This window comes from Schistocerca piceifrons, chromosome 1 (genome assembly GCF_021461385.2).
Source record: "Schistocerca piceifrons isolate TAMUIC-IGC-003096 chromosome 1, iqSchPice1.1, whole genome shotgun sequence".
In the NCBI taxonomy this organism is placed as follows: Eukaryota; Metazoa; Arthropoda; class Insecta; order Orthoptera; family Acrididae; genus Schistocerca; species Schistocerca piceifrons.
In genome coordinates this window covers 752,476,878-752,503,482 of record NC_060138.1, presented here as the reverse complement: position 1 = coordinate 752,503,482, position 26,605 = coordinate 752,476,878, and the positions used below count along the sequence as shown (strand labels likewise).

At 36.6% G+C, this 26,605-nt stretch overlaps 1 protein-coding gene across 2 annotated transcripts in view; it reads left to right on the top strand.

Moving 5' to 3' along the window:
* Positions 1-25,774, top strand: part of LOC124711989 (transcription initiation factor TFIID subunit 4) — a 197,676-nt gene extending 171,902 nt beyond the window's left edge. For both annotated transcript variants that reach the window (XM_047242285.1, XM_047242277.1), the window contains one exon: positions 22,237-25,774. In XM_047242285.1, coding sequence (XP_047098241.1) covers positions 22,237-22,350 — 114 coding nt within the window. In that variant the 3' untranslated portion in view covers positions 22,351-25,774. The remainder of the gene's footprint in view (positions 1-22,236) is intronic.
* Positions 25,775-26,605: the final 831 nt, after the last annotated feature.

Below are 26,605 nucleotides of genomic sequence, written 5' to 3'. Positions count from 1 at the left end.
GAGAAAAGAATGTGTCAGTCGCAAATAAGTGAAAACATTTTGGGAGAAAAAGCAATGCCGTTCTTAAAAATCTGTCTGCAATGCGTACCTCATATCGCAGAAAAAAAAGTGTGCATATTGTTACTATTGGCTGTGGTGCTTGAAGATAACTGTTTTCCTCACGGCTTTCGTTTTGTGAAAAATACGCGAGGTATACATGTAATTGACAATGTTAGTAATGTTGTCCCCTAGTCTGTAATGCTCTGAACCAGACAGCAAAGCTTTGCATGTGAGCATAATGAGGATCTCGCAAATTCTGTCACCGGTTGTACTAAAGCTGACAAAGGCAACACATTAGTTATACTTCAAACTAAGTATAAAAACAGAATTTACAATTTTTTTTTGGAAAGAACAGTGTAACTAAGCTAAAACAAGGTAATGGGAACAATTTCAGTGCAGAAATCAAGAAAGTACTTTAAAACTTCAATTTCCTCTTCAGATTATAGAAAGAAATGACTAGAGAGTAATACAACAACTTCAAATGCGAAACAACAATACAAACAAAATCTAGAAAACAGAACAGTTAACATTAAAAATAAAACTAATGTTTTCCTCTCAGCATTCGTTTCATGTAATATTTGCTAGGTACACATGTAACTGTATGATGCGGGGTCTCGCGAATTCTGTCACCAACTGTACCTTTTGCATCACGTGCCTTTAATTTCTTTTTAATAGTTTTCAGTGTACAAGAGTCTGTTTCTGCTGTGTGATTGCCTTTGTAGTCACACTTCATTTGCTTTGAAATGATTTTGTGTGAACTTCTATTCTAAAGCAAAGATGATCAACTTCTGGATTTCTTCTGTCATATCCCTGACAACTCGAAGTGGGCTTATCTCCCAATCTGTGTAAATCAAACTGGCTGTTCAAATCTCCTACAATTACTAAATGTTTTTAATCAGTAGGTGCTTCGAAGTAGTACACGATATCTACATCTATTGAGCTTATTCTCTGAGCCATTGTGGGAGTTATTTTTGTCAGTCTTATTTAACTCTTTGACATAGGGTCCATACAATTTGCGTATCAAACAGAAAATACAATTGATATAACTGTGAAAATTACAAGGAGACTGAATTGCTGGCCATTACCTGCACAAGAGATGGCATTCTTAGTAGTACTGTTGGAAACATTTAACATAGAAAATTATAATATTAGCATTTGGAACTAAATACTCCATATTCAGAGAAGTAAGAGATATTGAGCAGCAAAAAGGGAAGGGGCAGAACAGTTAGGTCACCACCCTCTTTTAAACATGGATTTTGATTGCCCCCTCTTTCACCAACCTTCCCCAAACAACTCTGTCTTTCATGAAGAAGGGACATTTAATAACACAAGTTAATCAGAAAAAGAAGTTGTTTCTTTGTTCTCAACATGAAAATTAAACAAGATGGAATGGCATAAGCTGAGGGTTTTTACTTGGGAAAAGTTGAACTGAACTTAAGTCGTACAAGGTTTTGTATCATTACAATTCCAGAAGATTTGAAGTATAACAATATATAGCTGCCATAAACTCTTTGCCAGATTCAGAATGATTTCTAGCCCTTTTTTTATTTAAGTAAATGGATAGATATCATTAAAACCTAATGCAAAAAGAAGTCAAAGATAATTTTATCCAAGAATATCATCAGCAAAAATTGTGTACCCCTGTGTATCAGTTATTATGATACTCTCTGCAGAATAACAAGTAGGGATCCCTCTTTCATCCCAGAAAATAGAGACAATGATATTTCTGGCTGATAAAACCTATTTTGCCTTCATTGTTGCACAAAAACCTTTGGTTCGTGTTTCATTTTTGTTGGGAAATGACCAATGTGTCATTAACAGAACTAGATCAGTGCACAAAATACGGCAGATTCTTTCTAAAATAATTCAAAGAGTTACATAATTCTAACATTTTGTTGGTATCAGGATCAGCAACTCAATATATCTGTAATTCATTAAGTAAAGTCTCAGCCAGAGTTGCAAATAATGTTTTTATCAGTGACTAGTTTCAAACATTTTCGTTTATTCTTAAACGTTTACCTATATTAGAAGGTACCAGTATTATTGATAAAACATGATATACAACATTTTCAAACATTTTGTGTGCACAGATTACAGCATTGTCATAAATCTGTTATGGCATGCCTGCATGTGTAATGTTTCACTGTACATAAATACTTTTGTTTTTACTTCATATAATGTAAGAAATGTTTTTGGGCTGTATTATGGTTGTCTTGATAAATTCAAAAGTTGATAGGTGTCTTTAGTTGTTTGTACATAAAAAATTTGATTGGCACCTTCAGTTGTTTGTTATGGGTCCATACCCTCCGTCTCTCATAGATCATGATGTTACAATGAAGTGTGTAGATACTTTATTGGGAAAGGTCTCAGATATTATCACACCATTTTATAAATTCTTGAAACGTCATAAGCTAACTGCTTTACTGAGTCATGACTCATTTTTAAAAAGAGTAAAAAAGTTATTGTATTTAAATTCAGACTGTTCGTTCATCAATTTGTCCAGCTTCTTCACAATCTGTTTATATTTTTCCCATTCTTTGAATACTTCTAACTTCATTCCTTTAGGTGCGACATGTAAGATTTTCATAGTATGCCCAATACCACCTGTAGTATTTTTTGTGCTTCACAAATGATGTACTGATAAGTTCCTCATACCTAGTCATGAAATTCCATCTACTATAGTCAATAAATTAATTATTTATTTGTTTATTAATCTGTGTAACTAATCTTCTTTTAAAACCTTTAGCTACTGCTACTTGTTTGACTATGTGTGATTCCTGTTGTATTTCCGTTACATCTAGTGGAAATTTACATAACGAGCTACCAAAGCAAACAAATACATCTTTTTATATTTTGGCAGGTAGTTGGCATCATCCCTTATTAATACATCCTTAATACATCCTAGTGTGTTGGTTTACAGTAAATGGAAAATTTCAACTTGTTTTGTGCCCTTGTTCCTGTTACATCTAAGAAGTAAATTTTTCTTTCAGACTATTTCTCTACATTGTATTTAATACTGTGAAACTGCCAGTTAAAAGTCATTTGCAGAACAAGCAGACCCTCCTCTCCCTTTATTACTATAAATATATCACCTAAGTAGCATTTGTACGTAAGATCCTCCTCTTCTTTTATTACAGTGAATGTATATCCAAGAAGCGTTTGTACGTAACTGTCTTCTGCATCAATCGTGTGTCGTTCTGAAACACCACTGTCTCTAAATTATTGGTAAATATGTCCACTAATAACCCAGAGCGGCAAATGCTCATCGCCAAACTCCCACCAGTCAGTGCCTTAATAAAACTCCACAAACAGAGCAAAAGTATGCTTATTACTGTTGTTGTTGTTGTTGTTGTTGTTGTTTGTGGTGAAAGATAGGCTCCAGTGGCAGAATTTTTATTAGGGTCATTTGACACAGAAAAACAGCATAATAATGTACTAATAGATGAAACTTTAAAAAATAATTAGATGACATTTAATACACAATGTCATCATGGAAAAGGGTGAAGTAATAGAATTTCTTGAACTATTGGAATTTAGTGTGGATTTCAATTGCTTTGAATTTGGTGAGAAAGTGCACCAGCAGTCATGGTTTGGTGATGGGCAATTGCCCTTCTGGTTTGTGTGTGGACATATTTATCAATAACATATATACAATGGTGTTTCAGAATAACCCATGGTTGACACAGAAAGTAATTATGTACAAATGCTACCTTCTAATGGAGATGATTTGAAAATGAATGAAAATGTTTGAAACTTGGCACTTATAAAAATATTATTTGTAGCTCTGACAAAACACTTATTAAATCACAAATTGAAACATCATTAAGATATTTTCCCCATTTTATTTTGATCAGCTTTAACACTTGTTGCACTTGTCTTGCATGAAGATTTATTATTGCTACTTTTTTGCATACAATTTTCTGTCTTTTACGTGCCACTGACATCTGTTTCAAACCTATTTAATCCCCAATCATCCAATAGTATAATTATAAGACTATTGATGTTTCCATCTGTAGTTGTTGTTTTGGGACACCCTTTTTTAAGCCAACGGGTATTCTCCACAGCAGATACTTCAGGCGCTATGAATGAAAGCGATAGTTGGCATAAAGATTGCAGAACAACACACAGAAAGATTAAAATCCATGGATTTTCTGACATATGTGGGAAGCCTATCGTCAAAAATTGGTGGATCCTTAGCAAGCACAAAGTACTCTTGGGTTACGTAAAACATTATTTGATGCTCCAGAAGGCTGAGGTTGACAAGATCTTTCAAGTGTGGCTTTCCATACATCAGACAGAAGACTTTTACAGTCCATGAAACATGCACGGAACACTGCAGGTACACCTGGCTCCTACAGCCTTAGAAACTGGCTGTGGCAGAGCCAGCATTTTAGTGGGTTATATAACATGTTCTGTCATAAACTCACAAAGACATTGCCACAGTGCAGCTCACAGACACACTCGACATCCCCGCAAGGTTCGACTGTGCAGCCACAAATGTAATTCGTGCACTCCTGTGCCACCGATTGACATCTCTGGTACCTTTGTATCTGTGGACGCATGCACAGTATTGCAGTCTGCATGTTTAAAAGGACTGAGCAATGGCTTGAGTGTCAGTCTTTTGGCTCACTCCGAAGATGGCTGAATGATCTGTAACTGAAATATTAGAAGAAGCAGAATTTGTGTGGCTGCATCTCACAAATTTAATGAGCCATTCTTCATATGGATCACTTTCAAGAGAAGTGTGGCATATTTTATTTCCACTTCTAGTTTTCTAACTATTGCAAGTGAATGTGCAGAAGCATTGTGTGAATTTTTGTAGACAGTGACTGTCCAAAACAAAAGATGTATGTGACTACTGTGTGCATTGGGACTTCGGAAAGTAAATAGCATTTGTTGTCTCATGTTAAGACCATTGTGCACCAAGAGTGACACTTTTAAAACAGAGTACATGTTCTGGATTTCCTGCAGACACAGTTCTGCTGCAGTACTGATAACAGGTGCACGACAGTGTGTGCATGAATTGACACAGCAACCATAAATGTACTCCAAAGTTGAAGTACATGGGACAGTTCAGTAAAACATCTAAATTGCACACAGATTCACCAGGATATTCTCGTGGCATATGGACCGTACAATGGTGATTTGATAAGTCTGTTAAAGAAGCAAGAGAAAATGTTTGTTTCGCAAACAACTCCCTTTCCTTACTGACACAGTCTCCTTTGAGGGTTATTTTTTCAGCCAACACTAGTTTAAAATAGTCCAATAATGAAACATAATAGGGACCAGTTATGGTTGTGCTTTTTCCAAGTAATTTACGAGGATTATTCCTTGGGAATTCCAAAAACCAATGGCCATCACCTTACCAGGTGACAAAATGGTCATTGTCTTCTTCTGTGCACTTTCACCAGCGTTTGTCATTTGTTTTGACTGCATTTTTGACTCTGGTGTGTAATAATAGCAGTCACAAATAGACACAGAAATTCTTGTGGATTGCAATTAACATCGTTAGATATTATTTTGAAATGTTATGCCAAATGTGCTTTGTTCAACTGTGAGTAGTAGTGGCATCCACCTCGCACACAGCTTCTCCATAGACAATTTTTCATGCAGGATATTTTGCACTCTCAGTTGAGATGCTTACAGTCTCAGCAATCTCCCTAATTTTTATTTGGCAGTCTTGCATTACCATATTGTGCATTTTGTCAGTGGTTTCCTTTGTTATGACCACAGTTGGATGGCCGGAGCACGCTTTCTCTTCAGTGCTTGTCCGAACGTGTTTCGATTTGTGTGGCAATACAAGGCTTCAAATGGAAATGTTTCAGTAACAACATGAAACTGTTTTCTACATTTTCAGTCGTTGTCAGCACACTGACCAATTCAGATGGCTATCAATAATGAACAGTGAACTGTAAATATTTGTTATGTGATCCATGTAATAATCAAGCTTACAAACCATGAAGACACAAGAAAAGTGTCCCGTTCTTTCTGGGAAATTTACCAGACTTACCAAACCACACTTGTTTGCAGTGCCACGTTTGGCAGTAGTGAGATTTTGCCAGCAGTTTAACCAAGGCTGCACAGAACTGGATGATGATATGGGGAAGGAAAGCCATCAATGTCGAACACAGACAAAAATGTCCAGACAATCAAAGAACTGATTCACAGTGTGACTATCACGGACATTACTCAGCAAGTGCAAATCTCAGTAGGCAGTGCTCATTCCATCTGCCAGATCAAGTGCAGTATTGGAAATTATGCTCAAGTTGGGTCAAACAGTCACTGTATCGTGCACACAAAGGCACAAGGTTTATGGCATCTCAAGGAATTCTCTATGGAAGGCAATGATTTCCTAAGCCACATTATTATGGGGTACAAAACATAAGCCCATCATTTGACACCTGCTACAAAGATAGTGGTTATGGAATGAAGGCACACTTCCTTGCCTCCACAGAAGAACTTCAAAGTTGCTTCATCAGCAGGAGAGGTAATGGCAACTGTTTTCTTCAATTTTGAATGAGTTATGTACATAGATTTTATAGCAATGGCACAACCTTTAATGCCTGTTTCTACTTGCAACACTGACGTTGCTGAGCAACAAAATAAAGAACAAGAAGCATGGAAAATTAAGCGAAGACATTGTTCTCTTGTACGACACCTGACATGGCACGCACGGCACAATCTTTGCTTCAACATTTTGGTGGAAATGTCCACCAAACGACCCAGATTTTGCACCATGCAGTTTCCATCCTTTTGGATAGCTGAAAGAACATCTGAGGGAAAGAGATTTTCCAACAGTGAGAATGTTCAGAAGTTGGTTCTTCAGTGGCTCCATTACTAAGGAACAGATTTCTGTAATTGCAGAACTGAATGATTGGTAGAACATTCAGACCGATGTTTACAGAGACTTGATGACTATTCTTTAAAAATAGTGTCAGGTATCTGTACCACTTTGAAGTGTAGTGCACCATTCAGTAAAAGTTACATAGCCTGTCATAATAATTTGTAATTTGCTTTTTGAAGTCCATTCGTCACCATGTATCCATTTGAATGAAATGCACACAGCATGACAACTTTAAAAAACCCTTGTCTGTAAAATTTTCCAGAGATACACTGCACAACCAAGTACCCTCATAACAAATGGTTCAAATGGCTCCGAGCACTATGGGACTCAACTGCTGAGGTCATTAGTCCCCTAGAACTCAGAACTAGTTAAACGTAACTAACCTAAGGACATCACAAACATCCATGCCCGAGGCAGGATTCGAACCTGCGACCGTAGCGGTCTTGCGGTTCCAGACTGCAGCGCCTTTAACCACACGGCCACTTCGGCCGGCTCCCCTCATAACAAAAACAAAATTTCATTGGTATTGACACTATCTCTGTTCAGGCCAAGAACATTTGACTTTGGCTTACAGTAACATGGTATGAAAAATTTGGTATGAACGTAATAAAGAGGAATCCATCTGTCTTAATGAGGCAGTATTGTGAGTACTTATCACAGCATATGTTACATCACCAAGGGCAGTGCATGGAGGGAAGGAATATTTTGCTCTGTAAAGGCCAGCTGTTGTCTTATTGAAGATAATCGTGGTGGTTAGTTGATGTGATATGGGTAGTTGACTCGTTATGTATTTGGATCATAATTGTTAACAAATTTAAATCACAAATACATACCAACCGATTTAAAACTTAACTCATTCTGGTTCAACATTTTTGTGTCACTAAAACTCACTGATATAGAACTATGTCAATAGTTAGTTACTCACATAGTGTGTGTGTGTGTGTGTGTGTGTGTGTGTGTGTGTGTGTGTGTGTGTGTGTGAGAGAGAGAGAGAGAGAGAGAGAGAGAGAGAGAGAGAGAGAGAGAGAGAGACCTTTTGCCAGCGATTTGCTTCTTAAAAACATACGCTAGACATAAATTGGACCATCATTTCTTTTTTATGGCATTCAAATATTTACAGGCCCCTAAATGAACATTATAAGTATTACAATATAATGGAAGGAAACATTCCACGTGGGAAAAATTATATATAAAAACAAAGATGAGGTGACTTACCGAACAAAAGCGCTGGCAGGTCGATAGACACACAAACAAACACAAACACACACACAAAATTCAAGCTTTCGCAACAAACTGTTGCCTCATCAGGAAAGAGGGAAGGAGAGGGGAAGACGAAAGTAAGGTAAGTCTTTCCGCTCCCGGGATTGGAATGACTCCTTACCCTCTCCCTTAAAACCCACTTCCTTTCGTCTTCCCCTCTCCTTCCCTCTTTCCTGATGAGGCAACAGTTTGTTGCGAAAGCTTGAATTTTGTGTGTGTGTTTGTGTTTGTTTGTGTGTCTATCGACCTGCCAGCGCTTTTATAAGTATTACACTTATATAAGGCATCAGGTTCCATAAAGCTTCTTATTCATTTTTTATGGTTTCCCACAAACAATGAAAAATGTTTGTGCAAGGTTGTCTTAAGTAATCTGCTATAACCTTTGCGACAAAAAATAGCTAACAATACCAAAAAAATGTTTGATCCCTCAAACATTATGACAATATGGCATTATATTTTTGAGATGATGATATTTGGAACTGCACACTCAACAAGGCAGGTTTTGGAGCTGCAACTCAAGGATTGCAGGATATTTGGTGCCAAATAATAATGGACCTTTTATGTTCATGACAACCTACTTAATTATTGTCAAAGTTTTCATAGCGTGGTTATAATCAACATTATTCAATCAGTATCAACTTATCAACAACATAGCTGTAATTTTAAATGATCTTTTTAAAGTATTGGCCACTGTGAATGGGTAATTTTTTCTTCTAATGTGTTAAATATTTGCAATACTTAATAAATAAGATTGTCTACTGTTATATATATAGATTGATGAAAACAATACACACATCAATAATATCCATCAAGCAATGAACAACCTCCATCCCAATATCAAATTTACTATGGAATTGATAGTGGACAATTCAATTAACTACCTTGACCTAACAATTAGCTACAACCACCACACATTTGATACGTATAGAAAGCCAACCACCACAGATAATATCCTAAATGCCACCTCTTGCCATACTAAAACACAAAAACATGCCTTCTTCAAACTCCATGATTAGTAGAATAATCAATTTACCTCTAGAACAATAAGCCATACAAAAAGAACTGAAAACAATCTGTTACATAGCCTACAAAAAATATTTTGATCCAGATATAGTAACAAAATTACATAAAAAACACACAAGAGTGAAACCCATCATGATACATAATGACATACATCTTACCAGAGCAACCTTAACAAAACATGGAACAACCTTATTACCTACAGTTTACCTGGATGAATATCAAATAAGATAACTTCACTATTTGAATCCACACACAAACAACTGGGTTTCCATACAAACAACAATCATACAACAAAATTATATTCAGGCACAACCAAAATCTCAGAATATGCTACTTCTGCAATATACAAAATCAACTGTGATGAGTGCAAAAATTTCTATATTGGTCAAACTCTACGAAATTTTAACACCAAATTTAAAGAACATACTATAAACAGTGATTGTAATCCATCAACCTTTTATTTACACCTGAAAACGAAACACCACAGACAGGAGAAAATTGAATCTGTGCTAGAAATATACAAACAACCAAAAGGACTTATTATGAATATTCTCAGAGAACTGGAAATTTATATTCGTACAAGGAAATATCAAAACACAATTCTAAATGAATACACAGAATTTAAACATAAATACTATCTACAAAACTTTACTGATGTAATAGAACACAAAAAGACAGAGTCTGATGATAAACAAAACTTACACGGACCATAGATAAAATTTAAAGGAAAATAAGAAAGACGATAGGTAACATCATCTGTGTAAGCTGTATATACTTTGAAAATGTATAGCATCATAGTAGAGAACTGTCAAAACTGAACTACCAAAATATCTGACAAAAACATCTTTTTATGTTTCGCAATTACAAGAACTATTACACATATTGAGGCATGACAGAAAGACTTTACTGTTGATGCAATATCTTCATCACTTCCAACAAGACGTAAATACCAGTGCAGATGTAAAAGTAAAACAGCCTCAATTTATGTACAGATAACCTTACCAATGTTATTTCGCAGCTCACTGTATAATGACAGTAAGCCAAAACAGGCCTGTTGTGTAAACTATTAAAAAACATATTACCTTACTGCAAATGGTTTGGAGCATTCATTTTCATAATGTCTTATACTGACATATACGATACTGTGGGTCCATCAGAATGTAAAATAATAAGTTATTAACTGCTGATTGGGGAGGAGGAAATGAGAAAATAACTACAAGAAATGAATCTTTGAGTTGAAGATAATGATCAGAGTGTATTACATTAATAGGTTGCAGGAATGAATCCATTTGTTCTTTAAAGCCTCGCTTCATCTTCTTCTAGTTCATGAAGGTGTTCCTCACTTTCAGAAGATCCAAAAGCAGAATTGCTCCTTTTATACACTATGTCTATATAATATGACAGATTTTCATTATATATCCATTGAGCACCATAATATTTAGGTAGCAGTTGGTGTACATCCTGTAACTTTTCTGATTTGACATGGACTGCATTTAGCAGTACATCTGGGGTTCACCAAAGATACACTGAAATGTCAGACATGTACAACAATTTTCCTCTTACTACAACAGGTGTCTTGCCCTCCTTTTTTTTAATGTAGACACATTTGCATCAGAGACTTTGAAGTGCTAAAGTGATAGAGGTTTTAGTGTTGCATTACCTAGTCCTTTCTCGTGTATTACTTTGCATGCATCACTTCCTAACTTTTTGATGATGCCTTCATTCCAAAAAAAGTCAGAAGAATTCTTCTGTACAAAAAATGACTTCTTTCTTGTCTACAGCATTTTCAGCGCATCTGAATACGTGATCCAGTGAAAGAAAGGAGGGCCAAACAATTGGGTAGACTATTCACACTTCTTTGATGTTTGGTGGAGCTTCATTGCACAACTAAAAGTAAAACATTCCATTTATTGCAAAATTTTTGTTTTTTCCTGGACAACCATGGCAGAAAAATTTAATGTAATTGATGATACCCTCAAATTGAAAAGTTGTCAGGCAGATGAAATTTTGTTGATCCTTTTCGGTGATCTGCCACAAGCCAAGTAAAGACTGTCATAGTTTCCTTGTCCTGAGGGGCCGTTAGACACTAAAATTTTGTCATACAGCAGCCTAGCATAATATGCTGCGTGATCAGGACGTTTTGGTAGTCTGGTAGTCGAAGGACAATTTCTCAGCATTACAATCCTTCATTTGTATTAACTCTATAAATGAAATATTATACATTCCGTATGAATGTGGCACATGTTTACTTTCAAGTAGCACTCTAATTCTTATTATAAACTTGATGCTGATGGATAGTGAGGTAGTTTTTGGAAGCAACAACAGGGATTTTGGAACCAGTAGGTTAGTAGATATGATGTTTATAACAGTCACAGGCACTTAGCATTGTGTTAATACGTGGTGTTCCACACAACGTATATTAACACAATAGTGGACAAGATGGAGTAGATTCACAAAACACTACTAGCTGAGTTTTGACCAAAAGCTTATAAGACTATTTTGGAACCTGGCTTCTCATATGTTGGCCATGTGTGCAGCATTAGCATATGAAATCAGTTGACAAGGAATAGGAGTGTGGTTGAAGTATTGTGAGTAGATTATTACAGCCAAGGTCGATAGAAAGCCATGGGTCACCAAAGAAGTACAAGTATATATGCCCACTAACTCCACAGATGAGAAAATTGTAACTTTAGGCTTTCCTAGTGTGTGATCGTTGTGAAATATACTCAGGTATTCAGAAGGATGGCATCATCCAAATGGTGCAATGTTTTGGCAAGCTAACTTGTTGCCATCTTCACGCAATGCCAGTGATTAATTGTCTTCCGCTGGTCACTGTATCATGTACCCACTCCCTGGGTTCTGTCCCATTTGGCCATTTGGATAAATCCTGTATGATGCATGTTTTGTATGTATGTGTTGTGTGTGTGTGTGTGTGTGTGTGTGTGTGTGTGTGTGAGAGAGAGAGAGAGAGAGAGAGAGAGAGAGAGAGAGAGAGAGAGAGAGGGGGGGGGGGGGGGATGTGCCCTGCTCCATTGTGTGAAACTATCCAGCCTATCAAATTTGGCATGAAGGTAACTGTTACTATTTATACAGGTTTCATTCAATCTGTGATAGTTTTATGCAGTACAGACATCGATACCAGACAGTAAAGGTACATATAATCTGCATGAATTATAGGCATAACAAGGGATAAACATAATCTTAAACTTATTGGCCAGCACTTACTTTCAGGAGAATGTCAGTATGTACACTTTCCTATCTTTTGGAACTAAAAGTTCTGAAAGCAGATATACTGTATGTACATTTGTGTGTGTGTGTGTGTGTGTGTGTGTGTGTGTGTGTGTATTGGCAGTATTGAGTCCATGTTCTAGCATTCATCACCATAAGTGTTGGAGAAAGGGCTAATAACCACCAGAATTGGGGAAATATTGTGAGGGGGCAAATGGGACCTGTCCTAAGTGAAAGTTTCTTATTTTTGTGTGATTACGTATCAAGGTTAGCCTCCCTAGCTGAGTAGTGTGTGTGTGTGTGTGTGTGTGTGTGTGTGTGTGTGTTTTGGAGGGGGGGGGGGGGCTGGATCCATTTCAGTTTGATTACATTGCTGATGAAAAATCACTGGCACAGTAGCTGTCTCATGAAAAAGTTTCATTGTGGATCCACAACCAATGTCCAAACCCCTACGGGAATAAGAAACCTGCGAGAGGTGGGTTAATGGGCAGGGGTCTTTGCAGTATGTCGAGAAAGGAGCTGGAATTTTTGGTCTGCTGGAAAATGTGTCTGGATGGCCAAGGTCACTAAGGTAACTGTTCAAGAGAACAGGAGCATTCAAGTTCTAGTTCTGGTCCAGCACAAATTTTCAATTCTTGCCATCGCATTGCTGTGATACATTGTGCAACTGGAAGTCATTATTTCCTTCCCATCTCTTTCCCATCCTGTTCCCTTTCCTTTCACCCCAATTATTTGGGTAACTGTAAAATTGCTAAAAGTAACTGCCCAGTTGACCTAAAGTGCAATGACTTCATAAAAGTTGGAAGATCTAATGGGACCCTGTCCACCTGTAATCCATGTATTGTTAAATAACTGACAAAATAAAGTTCAGTTACAATTATGTCTGGGAGAGTTTACTTGACATTGAATTGTTTCAGTTGGTTGCGGAACGAGGAACCTAGAACAAATTTTGTTAACACCATTCATCACAAAGTGTTCATAATTAAAACAATACTCTCCTTTTTGTGTGATGCTGCAGTTACTGTTGTTGTTATTGTAGCTCATTGTTCTTTTATTTAATTGGGTTATAATCTCGCCAAAAGGTTACCTGGGTATTGTAAGTGTTTAATGATAGTATATTACTCTTCTTCTATACACAAAGTTGCTGTGCTCCCAAAATAATGTAAACAAGTATTGAATGTTATTTCTTCAAAATGAAACACCTGGTTAAAATAAGTATTCTTCTCTTTCAACTAGTCAAAAAATAACTTTTCGGCATTTCTTGGTACATTAGCAATATATCCCACTTTGATACAGTGGAGACAGGTTACGTTTCGATTACAGTCTTCCACAGCATAACACTGACTCTCCACTGTTACTGCCTGCAGCACCGTAAACATAAACCACGGTGACAGCTCACGGAGTATGATTCACACCAATAAGTACATTGAAATATATTTACATTCTCTTTGGTTTGAGTAATCAGTTTTTTTTTTTTTTTTTTTTTTTTTTAAATAGAAGATAGAAAATAACATGACATAAAAAGTATAGGTCCCCAGACATGAATTTTATCCAATGATTTCACAGAGAAAAAATATGCATTCTCAAAGTTGCGAAATATAACAGGAATAGACGTCGTATCGCAATATGCAATTGATTTGTGGCTGTGTCACCAACTACAATGCTCCATGATTGCCTGGATAAAATCCCATTATAAAGAGCAGGTACCTACCTGAGATCTTTGGAAAAGTGTGAAGGAAATGGACATCACCCACAAAAGAAGTGGCTCACAAAACACTTGTGATACTGGTTCTTTTGTATTACTTATCAATCGGGGACCCCTACCAGATTGCGTTAATAGATAAGAGCCAACAAAGAGAAACTTTTTATCATGCAATAATTTAATAACTGTGAGAGCATATGGAGATGCCCAGGAAACTGTAAGTGTCAGCAGTAGTAGGGAGGCATTGTGTTAAGTTTACTACTACATCTCTGGAATGTTCGTTTGTAGAAGAGAAAAGAAACATATTACTTCCTCCCATATATGCCTCATGAAGTGACAGTGAGAAAATCAGAGAAATTACAGCTCCTATGGAGGTTTGCTGACAGTTGTTCTTCCCATGAACACCGAAAGGAGGCTTGCAGAGTTTAGAAGAAGAGTGGTAGGATGCTTGAGATAGAATGCACTCAGCCCTGTGAGGAGCTACTACATCTACATCCACAGACATACCTAAACTATTGTGAAGTGCATGGCATCACATGTTAGGGTTTCTTCCTGTACTAATAATGAATGGAGTTTGGGAAAAATAACTGCTTAAATTGCTCTGGTGTTCTGTAATTAGTCTGATGTCATCTTCATGATCCCTACAGGACTGATGTGTAGAGCGATGAAGAATATCGTTAGATTTTTTACTTAATATTGATGCTTGAAACTATGCAAGTAACCATTTGCATGGTAATTGGTGTCTGTCTTAAAGCATATACCAATTCACGTTTTTCAGTATTTCCATGGCACTCCTGCAAGTCAAACAGACCTGCGACCATTTTTGCTGTCCATCTATCTGAATGTGTTCCTCATTAACTCTATTTTATGTTGAGTAATATTCTAAGATGGACAAACAAGTGATTTTTAAGCAGTGTTCATTGTAGACAACTACATTTTCCCAGTGTCCTGCCAATGAAATGAAGTCTGCCACCTTCTTTATCTATACTTATAAAGTTTTGGCTGGATGGTGATGCAGCTTTGTCAGATAGTAATTCATGACACATCTGTAAATATCTGAGGTTGCTATTGTCCGTCACATCATTAGTGTGCAGTGTGAACCACGAGGGTCCCAACTAATTTCTGTCAGTGACTCTCCATCCAAAGTAACTGCTGCATCCTCTACACCAAGAAACCCTCAATCCAGTCACAAATTGTGTTTGATGTCTCATATAATTGTCCTTTTGTTAACAGCTTTGTTAATGTTTTTCAGAAGTCAAGAAGTACAGCATCCACCATATTGTTTCAGGATGCAACATGAGAAAAGCACAAATTAAGTTTCGCTTGATCAGTATTTTCAGGATTCATGCTGGATGGCATGAAAGTTGTAATTATGTACAAGTTCAGAATATGGTGTAGGATTCTGCAACAGATGGAACATGTTTTTATACCCTTCTTGTACTAGGGTGTGGCCTGTGCTTTCCAACCACTGGAGACGGTTTTCTTGTTAAAGGAATCTGCAGTATATTGTTATTAAAATGAGATCCAACACACGCTGAGAATGTATACAGGATGTCCCAAGGGGAATGGTCACCATTCAGGGATATGATGGGAACATTCATTTGAAGCAAAAAATTTCGTATGGGCATGTGGCCTATTCCAAATGGTTTCCAAGATACAACAACATAATGTACATTGTTGTTGTTGTTTATTTTCTTTATTATTCAGTACAGTGTCAGTTTTACACAGGTACAACAGTTAGTCAGTATTACCATTAGCAGTTTAGAAAATATCAATTGAAAAATTCACATTTGTAACATATTCAGTAAGCAGTATCATCCACGTCACATTACAGCTGTTGAACATTTCACATACAAATTCGAATATCCCACAATCAACTTAAGTGCAATTGGGCACTCGTGGGAGAATATATTGTGTTGCTTGTCTGAGAGGCTCTGCACAGTCCGTAATGAGGGCAGCAATGTCAGTAATGTGATCAAGCAGTTCATTTCACATATTCAACTTTCATTTGTATCCGTCAGACTTCATTCAAAAAAATCCAGTGGTGTTAGGGCTGGCGATATGGTCTGGCAATATTGGCAGCCGGTTAATCATACTACCATGACCAATCCAGTGATTAGGCGAAGTGCGGTTGAGATGTTCCTTCAAATGTCTGATAAAATGTGGAGCAGCTGGAAGTACATTGCAGCCTACATGGCCAAAGGAATGTCCTTGAAGAGTTCAGCAAACGAATTTTCCAAAAAATTTAAGTAATTCTGTCCCTTTATGTGCTCTTCTAAAATGACTGGACCTATCAACCTTACCAGTCATGAATTTTTCTGTACTCACAAATGATTATTATGTATGTTGTTGATTCCATTCCATGTAAATGTGGCTTCATCCGTGAATAGTGTTAATGGAAGCAAATGACAATAGTTTTAACGAGTGACAAAATTCAAGTCACATGGCATTGTTGCCAACGTGGAGATCGTGGACACACATGTGTAATGGGTACAAGTTTTCCAAGTGTAATGTTCACCATACACATATTTGTGGGACATTGATATGTGCAGAAAGTTGCTGTAGGCTGGTAGTGGGACTACGCTGCACACATTTCAGCAATGTGGTGATGTTCCTGCACAGGTTGTTGGATTATCTTTCAGAAGAAAAATGGGAAATTGGAAAAATACCTATTTCAGGCATGTGCTGAAAACTGGAAAACCTCAACAATCAGTAGTTCAACATGTCGGAAAGCCCAGCACTACCTTCACTTAAGGTGTAAACATCCCCCACATATGCATATTCTTCATTAGTGTACATGTGTGTGGCATTTCAGCCAGCACTTGCACAGACACAGTTAAGTGATGCTTCTGATACACTCTCAATCCCAGCAGTGCTACACTCATAATCTGCCATGGGCACATTGAATGGGGTAATTTAATGGCAGAAATACGTCCTGAGCAAAGAGGTTGAAATCAATGAGGTAGGAGGTGCTACAATAGTATGTTAAAGAGGTTGGGTGGGTAAAAGACGTATGTGTGTGCCACTAGTCTAGAAGCAGCTGTGTTCTATCTTGGAAACCATTCGGAATAGAGCATATGTCCATATGAAGTTAATTGCTTCAAATGAGTGTTCCTTTTGTGCTTCAAATGAGCATTCCTTTTGTGCTTCAAATGAGCGTTCCTTTTGTGTACCTGAATATTGACCATTCCTCTTGGAGCATCCTGTAGAGTGTGACAGGGATTTCATGGGGCACTGGAGCCTTGTTTAATTAAATGATTTTTATTTGTTTCTATATCGCTCATTTTCAAAGTAGTGTGAGAAGTAATATAGGCGGTACTTCTATATCTTCCTTTGTAGATGAACATTTTTAAATGAAATTCAGCATACCTACTTTTGCTTTGCTGCTTGAAAATTCAGTTCCCGTCATCCATGAATGTACCAAAACTAACTTTGGTGCCACCTTTATATATGATTGGAATTTTTTGAGTTTTTGAGAGAAATCTTCCGATAAGATTCTACTGCAAGAGTAATCAAAGTCTTCAGTTGTTGCTGTCTTGAAAGTCAAAATCATTCCATTCAACATCTCTCTCTGTAGCCGTATGCTTTAGACATTTCTTTACGCTAGCTGCTTTCCATGGATATTCCCTTCCATCGTGTACTGTTCTTTTAGATACATGTCTATCAGTGCACGGTCAACTATTCTTCCAGATTTGCCTCTTTACCTAGCATACTGAACATGTAAATCTGCCAATGTGTTCTAGCTACCCTTTGTACTTTAGTAATCATTGTTGATAAATTACATCATAGTCACTGGTACCAGTTTCAGGATGGTCATCCTCAAATAAGTCAGGTCTATTTGTTGACAGTAAGTCTAATATATCTCTCTTATGAGTGAGGTAAAAGGCACTGAGGGATGTTTCACATGATGTATTGTCATGTCCACGACTTGCAAAACTGTAATTAACCCAATCAGTTATTGAATGTCTTTTGCAGTGTTACAGTGTGACTGGAGCACATACGTACTGACAAACCTCGGTTTTCTCTATAGTTTACCGTTAGATTTGGGTTAAGTCTGGTGATCAGTGTACTGATCCAATTACACTTTTATGCTTGATGTTGATACTGAGTGTTATCCGAGCAATCTCACATGTAGCTTCAATTTTTATCTTGGTAGATTCGAGTGTCTTGTCCACTACTGCAATAGATACTCCGCATCCATTTCCCATTACCCTATCCTTTTAATATACACTTTAATTTATCACAAAATATCACTGCTTTCAATATCAGGTTTTAGCCAGCTTTCGGTGCCCAGTATTGATGTAAGCTCCACTGCCTTTTAGGATTGCTTCAAACTCTGAGCTTTCATTTGCCAAGTACTCCTTACAATTTTAATCTTTAAAAGTCTTTTGCACATGCCACACACAATCAGCCACCTGACTAACATCCTCTGATTTTTAGTGCAACCCTGACCCATGTAAGGGTACTCAACAAATCATAACCCTATAGCATACATTTAGGAAGTCGCAGCCTAGCTTGTCGTGGAACCTTGAGATTCTTTGTTTCGAGCCTTCTACTTGTCCCAGAACCAGGGGAGCCTCAATCTAGAGGCATTGCTGCAGATGATGAGCTTCTGTGAAACTCCATGTGCAAACCTGGTTTTATCAACCCTCTTTTCCAGTTGCTGGAATTTTCCAAATGTGAACTTGGACCAGTTTCATCATTTATTCCAGTGTACACCACAATCTGCCCTTGGAGGCTTCTTATTCACTTAATGGCAACGAGAACAGCCTCTTAAATTGGTTTAGTCAGCCTTCAATTACCAAATCTTTGAACTACCAATGATTAGCAGGCCCCTACCCTTTTACATTTGCTTCCTCTTGACACATGTCACAGCAAAGTTTCCAGCAGGTGAAATAAGCTTCACTGGCACAGGTTCAGTGGAAGACAGCACATCAAACTTGTTGGTGAGGGGGCTGGATGTAATATTCTCTGCTTTCCCTGATCCCTGCCTCCCTTCACAGTTCCCCTAGTCCTACTACTGGCACAGTGTTCACAGTCAAATGGCCAAGTGGTGGTAGATTATGTACTTTCTACAGATGAGAAGTGTCTGTAGGAGAGGATGGTACTTGAGGCACACTGGTATTTCTCTCTCTCTCTCTCTCTCACTCACTAGAAATAACTCGGTAACCTCAAACTTTCAGTGCCGTTCAGGTGTATTTTCATCTCCACAAGTTTCACATGAACATACAAATTCTTGTAAGTCAACTATGACAACACCCATTAGATACAATTAAACTTAATCACAATTGCTTGGTTTTAACAACCAAATAATTTATAGACGTCCCCTGCATCTCAATCTCATTCACTAACACAGCAAAGAGTAGCATTTAATTACTCCGTGTCCTCTCCTACAGTGCCTGTGGCACTTGCGGCAAACACTTGTCAGTTCCACTCTGCTGACGCAGCTCCTGTCTTCCCATGATAAACGTCAATCCTGCACACACAGACGCGTTGCGCAGTAAATAGTCTTTCTCTAACACTTATCTTTAAAATATCACGTGTTCGAGGCATCAGAAGGTTGAGTGGTTCCAGAATTTACGTGAAAATTCTTGAAGCACTACAATACAAAACATGTAACCATTTTAATTTATATCATGCCAGTAGATGTATCAGAACATCCTAGGAAGTGCTCATCCTATGTATAATTAATGAACAGACCCAAACCTTCCATCCTGTCTCTTGTTAATCAGTCTGGTGTTTACAGCAGGCACAAAGGTGGAATACAGAATGTTGTTCCTTGCAATACAGTATTGTTGCTGTATAGATACAGGGAAACGTAATTGACTTACAGCCTCACATTGTTTAAATACCTTGGGGTAATACTACAGAGAGAGAGAGAGAGAGAGAGAGAGAGAGAGAGAGAGAGAGAGATGGGGGAGGGGGGGGGGGGTCACATCATAGCGCAAGGTCACTGTTATGATCCATGGAACATGTAAATAACGAAACTAAAGTATGAAATTGAGTGGAAAAGTGAAACCACTAATTAATGGACCAGGTGCATGGAAGACAGGATTTTTGGGAGGATTCAGGGAAAGTGTATACAAGATGCTAGTACACACTATACCTGAGTACTTCTCCAGTTTTTAAGTCGTGTAAAGTAGATCTAACAACAGACATTGAAGCAGTTTGAAGACCGCTGCTAGGATCATAACAGGTTTCTATAGCACATTGGAAATTGTGAAGATATCTCCAGAGTACTTAAATGGAAAAAGAGAGATTAATACATACAGAGATATACACAGTCATTTTCCCACCTTGATTCATTTGAAAATGGAATAGTATGTGAATGGCTAACACTGGTACAAAGTACCATCTGCTATACACTGTACAGTGCCTTATGGTGTATGTATATGTAGCTGCAGAAGCTGTTTTAGAAGTCTGTTAGTAACAGATTGATTGTTGAAAGCTTGCTTTCATTGCTGTTAATTAAAAATTTTGATTGTTTATTACCAAAATCTGTCTTCCGTGGTATTTGTGTAAAGAGCAATATGAAATAAGCTAAATATCCATTCATGCGGGCTAATGTATCACACTTTTTTGACTGCAGAGGCTTTATACACAAAAAACGGAGTATCTGCTGAAATTACCATTGAAACCAATTTGACTTTCGGTTTTTTTCCCCTTTGTTGTAGCAGTATATGTCAGGAGTGTAGCTACAGAAGTAATTGCAGAAAACTTTATGCCTAAATTTATTGTAGCTTTGAACTAACTGTGGATATTAACAATAATAAAAATGAGAAAAGATGGCTGGATCACTATTATAAACTTTGTAAAACAACAAAAATATGAAGTACCATGCTGATTACGAGTTTATAGTATTAGGAGAGTATTGCAAAGGCAAACAGTATATGAAAGATGTTTAGTAGATAGCCACCTAAGTACAGAGTAGAAATCTTAGCCCACAAAATATTACAGGAAAGCATGCTTCAAAAAGCATCCTCAACCAGGAGTTTATATGTGTGTTTCCATAATACAGTTTTATTTTTCTCCCCTGTACAAGTGTTTTACTGTATGTGCTGAACTTGGTCAGGATGTGAAAATGAATGGTGTCGGGAAAACCTTTGGAAGAAAAGATGTTTCCATTCACAAGTGGACATTTTATTTCTCCAAAAGTCTATGCCTAAGGGATACACTACTCAAACTTGCTACAGTAACAGGAGGCTGGCACAGTTAAACTGAGAGATATTGCACCCCTAAAGGGAAGAACTAGCAGACATGTCCAGCCGCAGACTGGGCTGGCAGGCAAGAGAGCATTCTCAGTACAGATGCACTCTCACCAACCTGTCCAGCGTATCCCACATGGTTCATTGCGCAAACATTCAGTACTGTGCCGACCTAGGCTCAGCCACTGTCTTACCAAAGAGGCAGTACCGTTTGTCACATGAAAAATTTTTGAAAACCTGTTTTCTCCTCTCAATAAAACTGCTCACCACACATACATCATACAGTGGTAATGTGCATAAATATGACTACAGAATTTTATGCTTCATATTAAAGAATTGTGTAAGAGAAAAGTGATTTTGCATTTAACCCTGATTACATTGATGTGCAGTGTCATACAAAAATTATGGATGCATCTATATTCACAGATAATAGTCCCTTATCCTCCTCCCCCCTCCTCAACTGACCCACACTATTTTCCACCTGTAATTTTGCTTTAGAAATGTAAGTTGATTTGTTTCTTTGTAACCTGCCACAAACCAACATAACCTGCTTTTGAAAAGTTTTCTATGAAGAACTTGTTTATCAGTTTGTTTAATTATCCAGAAGTGATTCTCAAATATTGGTGTTTCACGTGGTATTACTGTGAATGGAGACTATTTCAAAGATGTAGAAGGAGGGATTGTTTGATATACACATTCTGAGATGTGAAGGAACAGTTTGTTAATTGAGGGAAATGTGGAGGTAACAATTGTGACAATCATGGTGTCATTATTAACTGTCTCATATTTTCCTGTGAGAGAGCTTTGTAGTACTTGTGAATCATAGTTATTCTCATTTTACCTTGTGTCTCATTGTACTCACGTACATTAATATGAAATCATTTACTTTAATTTTTTGAGTGTGTAATATATGTATATTGATGCTAATGTTTCAGCTACCAATGAGGCCAAGGTTGAAACGGGTGAACCTCAGAGACCTGCTTTTCCTGCTGGAACAGGAGAAGGAGACTTGCCGAAGTACTCTTCTGTATAAATCTTTCCTCAAGTGATTGTTGTTCTCACTTCTTGAGTGTTGCGATAGCCATGATTGTCATTGGCGTAAGTGCTGTGAATCTAAAACTTCTACTGGTGTCCTGATCCCTATTCTTCTCAGAGCTTTTATGAGATAATGACACTGTGAAAAAAGTGTGCAATGTTGGGGTGAAATCAAATGTCTTGATTTAAAACAGGCAAGTCTTTCTTACTAAGCGTGAAATGTTGAACTTACTTTGTGTAAATAAATGTAAGAAGAGTTATGGATTGGTTATTTGTTGAGTATCTTATGATAAAAGTGACAAAGTGCACGGCATCCCACTCCCAGGCGAACTTAATGTGTAATGAAATCTTCCTTTAAACTGATGAATGAATGTACTAACTTTTACAAGAAGTCTAATTGTTACTTTCAGTACAAAGGCAGCCTTAAACACCAAAATTTTCATATCTTTTTTTCTGTGTTCAGAAAAAAAAAATACTTTTCTTGTTAAATTTATTGCTTTAAATTGACTAGTGCACTGCTATTTAGTAATGTGCTAATGTGAAACTTGGTGTACTATACTGTCATTTAAGATACTGAAAATCTTCCAGATTTGTAGCAGAATATTGCTAATACATTAAATTTTGTATTTTTATATAGTTAAAGACATTGCCTCAAACAATAGTGCACAATAGATTGAAGCTCCTGTTTCTTTTACAGTCTTGTGTCTTACTGATTTGCCTGTTTTATAATTGATGTACAATTTTAAATGACTTGAGACTAGTGTAGTAAGTCCAGTGTCTTATTGAAACAAAAAAAAATGAAAAAGAAAAAAATGAAATAGGGGAAAATGAGTCATATGTATGTGTTGTTTCTGTAAAGTATAGGATAGTCTGTTCTACAGAGGAATCTAAGTCTTACCCTTAAGTTACCATGTATTATTATTTTTTATTTGTTGTTGAGATTACTGTAAATTGATAGTGAAATTATATGTGGTATGTTAACTTTAACTGATTGCCCAAATTAAGCTAATCAGTTCAATATGGCTACCCTACTTTTAATATTGCATCAAAACTGGCTTAACACTCGTATGTGTTAAATATTTTTAATTTTTTGTTTTAAATTTCCATGGATTGATCAGTAATTAGATTTATACAGATTTTTTAATCTTGTGCTGATGACTCATCTGTCTTACAAAAATGTGCAGTGTTTATTGTGATTAAATTTAAGAGCCAGATAATTTCACTGTACCTGAAGCATTTAAAATGTTATTTGTTACTGTTTTTTATAGATCTGGCTCTTTACTTATTTCATGTGTGTTATTGCTGATGCACGTATACAGAAACACGCCTGGGAGTATAGAAAAATTGTAAATCCTATTTGCTAAGAGAGATTATTTGACAAAATTGTGTTCAAATTGGCACTGTTGTAATTTTCTTTAACGTGAGTTACTGTACATTTGACATTTAAGGCTTTTATGCAAGTAATGGACATCTTCCTTATAACCATTCATTTTATATTACTGAATGAATAATAATTGTCAGTGATATAAAAACACTTATTATGCAAATTTTCAGTTATATACTAGCTATTGTTTGGAATTTCAGAATGTTATTATTTCTTTGAGGTAGTCAGAAGTTTCCTTTCAGTGCAGATGAGCCTTAGCCACAATAGTATCCTCTCTGACATAACAGAAACAATACTTCAATTAACTTTCTTGTATCATGACGTAGAGGTTCAAGAGAGAGAGTGCTGCTGCAATAACAGTAATACTTTGCTGAATTACTTTCACTGTCCACCCAAGATGTTATGTGTGCTGCAGGAATAAGAAACTTCGATGCAAGTGGTTTTTGTAATTTGCGGAAGCCTTTAAATTCTTAAACACTAAAATAAATTCCAGTCTTACGTAACTCACAATATATTTTTGATGATGAGGCTTTATCACACACGCTTAGGATTGTTATTCCCTCATGTAATTATGAAAAGCTTATAACAATGTTTTATACAAAAGAAGCAGTTGTTTCTTTCATTGTCAGTTATATTTTTATATTTGAACTGAGTAGTGTCAGAATAAGTGTAGCATCAGCCTGTTCCACAGTTGGTTTCTTCCTCTAATAAGTTGATTAGTAGAACAAGAAATATCGTTGCACTGGACACCATAAAGCACACAAGTGATAAAATAAAAGTGCTGTTTCTGTATGCTTCTATAACAGCGCATACCGAAAATAACAGCCGCTGACCCACTAGCCACTCTTTCAGATGCTGACTCTGTTCTGAAATTGTGGTAGACATTTGCTTATGCTATTTACAGATATTGTTCCTCTCAGAAATATGCAATGTTCATTACTTGCTTGAGACACTTAAATGTCAGCTGTACAAGAGCTGTATCACTGGTAATGCCTCCTAAGTGCAATTGTGCCTAGGCTGTTTCAGCCTGTAAAATTTCAAGGAGAACTTTGTGCTGTGCTACGTAGTGTAAATATATATATTTATGTGTGTGTGTGTGTGTGTGTGTGTGTGTGTGTGTGTGTGTGAATTTTGATTGTTACCTGTAAGTGCCTATGGATTTGGCTCACAGTTGTCATCTTTCATGGCTTGATAGTGCCACTGTGGTGCTTTGTGAACTGAACAGAGAGAAAAAAAGTTATGAAATAAGTGAACTCTGTTTTGTTGTTTATCAAGTCCAAAAAGTTTGTAATGAAGGTATGCTAGAACTATATTTATAGTTTTCATAAACTGAATATGTGGTGCATCTGCAGTGACTGTTCACAGTTTCTAACTCTGTGGATATAAATAACAGATTGCACGTTCAGTTCAGCAGTTTTCATGTAAATAAATAGAAGTCTAGTATGTTGTACATAAACATGTAAATAATTGAACTGCGTATTAGTAATTAATTAACAATAGAACAGTTGTTATTTTCTATATTTCATGGGGCCATTTTGTGAGAATAGGTTGTTTTAATAACGGCAAAATACTTTTCTTTGTAAAATTGCTTCTTTGTGTGAAGTTACATTATTTGCTTATGTCGTATGTAATTTATCCGGTACCAAACGACTGAGACACCTTACGAATGTTTGCACTTGTGCAACACATCTCATTGTCAGTATTAATGTTGATTTGTTTTTCTGAGTTTTTAATCTAGAGAGGATCTGAGGATATATGTACATACTATTTAACATTTTTACATCCCAGTACAGTGACAGTGCTAGATAGTTTTAGTGATTTGTTCATTTTAAATGATGTAATTAAATGTGAACATATAATTTTGTCAAGGGATGAAGTTGCTACTTTGTTTGTTATGCCTAAGACATATGTAATAAGTGCATATGTTTAGAACATTTGTTGTTTCCTACTTCAGTGAAGCTCATAATCATGGCAACTATTAGGGCTCATATTGAGTTTATATATAGTAAATTTATATAAATATATACATATATATATATATATCTAACAGAGTTACAAAGGAAAAAAGTAAATTTCGTAATGAAAGTTTTAAAAGATGTCCTTATTGCATACAAATATTTTTCCTTTACATGTGTTAAATGTTCCCTATTTTTTTCCCCGTTAATATTTCAAGTGTAACAGTGCACATTGTCATTCATCTCAAGAAAAGTTTATACTTTGTTGGTGTCGATAAAAGAATATTTTTATAGATCATTGTTGAACAGATACTGTTAAGCACACAGTAAAGAAGTTAGTTTTCAGAGAAATGATGAATCTCCACTAATATAGTGGTTCTCTGTGCATACATAGTTCCAAGAAGGCTGGATTATCATTGCACTGGAAACACAGGGATAACAACTGCTGGTTCTTGGTGGGAAGGAGTGAACAACAGAAAAATTTATACTGTGTTTTCTGTATGTCTTTATATTGTTGCCTGGTAAAAAAATGAAAGAGAGGGGCTGCACATTATTCATAACAGAAGTTTTCCGTGATATGAAACAAGAGTGTGTATTGAAACTCAAACTAATTACCTGTCATAGATCAAAATTTTTTATCATCTTGCAGTTTGTAAAATGACAACTGGATAAAGAATTCCAAAGCTGCAGATTGATTATCAGTAGGTAGATTGATTTATGTTATAAGTGAACCATCATTTTTCGGCAACGTTTTGAATGTATAGACTCATGCTGTGTTTCTTCCGTATGTTCGTTCTTCTAAAGGAGAAATTGTGGAATATTTTGCTGTTGGTATGGCTGATATGCAGATAAGCATATGAAGACAAAGGTTCATGCTTTACCCCTTTTTTTTCCTGGTATGTTTTCTGCCTGTTAACATGCCTTTTTTTA